Below are 1565 nucleotides of genomic sequence, written 5' to 3' on the forward strand. Positions count from 1 at the left end.
GGAAAGAAAAGTTCCACAAGTCACAGCACTGGGATTACTGCAATAATGTTGCTATGCTGGTTGGAGAAGATAAACCTGGAATAGGAGGTGAACCATTACCTGGTCAGAAGCTGAAACCTAAATACAGTGTGTTTCCTGAAGGGATGGGAAGTGATAGTCCTGCTTGGGTAGCATTTGACAAGCAGGTATGTAGAAATCTGTATCTGTGTGTGTTTTATGAATAACTACAATATGACAAAGATGATATAAAGGTGAAATTCAGTTAGTTAGATATTTCAGAAAATTATTTTATGCATGCAAAAAAAGCTTCTAGGTGGACAAAAAGAGTGGTGACATCTATTTTTCCATCATATTGGTATGTTGGACAATTAATATATATATATATCATGCCAGCAACAACATATAATAATATTTATGTATTGGTGTACATCTCCTACAGGTTATAATAAAAATAAGGGAGTGGTTGATCTATTTCTTTTTAATGAAAATAGTGAATTATTTGGCAACCTGGTAAGAATGAATGTAAGGTAGGTCCCAGTCCAGGAGAAAATGTGCATGAGCACTCGGGAACCATTAACCACAGTGGAGTGCTATAGGCTTGGAATTCACTTATGCCATCATGTTTGCTTGCTGAAAGTCCTGTTGACTTTTGTGTGATCTGTTCACGTGGAATATAGGTAGATTGTGTCTGTAACAGACACAGGAATTTAAAATTAATATTTCTTCATTTGTAAGAATGTAGTGACACCTTTAAAGTTAAAGAGTTATCAAGTAACTGTAATCCGTGATGATATGAATTTTGTAGCATGCTGTCATTACTTTCCATGTTTAAAATTACATTAAATTCTACTTAGCAATGTTTTATTTCTAATGCAAAAAGCCTACAATCAGGGAAGAAAAACAATCCAGAAACAGAAATCATTCAGCAGATCACAGAAATGTTATGTTGCATGACTAAATGACTATGGTACTTAAATATTGGGAAGAATGGCTAATCTCATAAATTTTGCTATAAAAGAACAGCCATGCAGGTAATTGCAGTACAATTATGCATTCGTCTCTCTCTCAGACCAGAACTACTACAAGAAAATGTAAGGCTTGAACAGATACACAATGAGGGTGGTGAAACCTTGGCACAGGTTGCCCAGAGAGGTGGTAGGTTCCCCATCCCTGGCAACATTCCAGGTCAGGTTGGACGGGGCTCTGAGCAACCTGATCTAGTTGAAGATGTCCCTGCTCATTGCAGGGGGGTTGGACTAGATGGCCTTTAAAGGTCCCTTCCAATCCAAACCATTCTATCATTCTATCATTCTATAACTTCAGTTAGCATTACCTCAGAAGTCCTTAATATTGCTCACATAGTTTTCAGCAATGTGCTCAAGTATGAATTGATCTAACGTGCCAAAGTGTTAAGGCTTCAGCCAGTCCTGCATTTCCTTTATCTGCACCCTTCTTTCAATGAGGAGGCGTGCATTGGCCTCTCAGAGCCATATGTAAGTTAGCAGGGCTTGGACCCAAGTTTATGAAATGAAGGGCTTAGGTAAGACACAGTGGCGGGCCGCCAC

General features: G+C 38.5%; 1 protein-coding gene across 1 annotated transcript in view; it reads left to right on the forward strand.

Annotated features, from left to right (window-relative positions):
- Positions 1-53: 53 nt before the first annotated feature.
- Positions 54-1565, forward strand: part of LOC104618811 (EF-hand domain-containing family member C2-like) — a gene marked incomplete at its 3' end in the record, with an annotated part of 18423 nt that continues 16911 nt past the window's right edge. The window contains 1 exon segment of the mRNA XM_010284509.1: positions 54-185. Within this exon segment, the coding sequence (XP_010282811.1) occupies positions 54-185 (132 nt within the window).

Source organism: Phaethon lepturus, unplaced genomic scaffold (assembly GCF_000687285.1).
Source record: "Phaethon lepturus isolate BGI_N335 unplaced genomic scaffold, ASM68728v1 scaffold14213, whole genome shotgun sequence".
In the NCBI taxonomy this organism is placed as follows: domain Eukaryota; kingdom Metazoa; phylum Chordata; class Aves; order Phaethontiformes; family Phaethontidae; genus Phaethon; species Phaethon lepturus.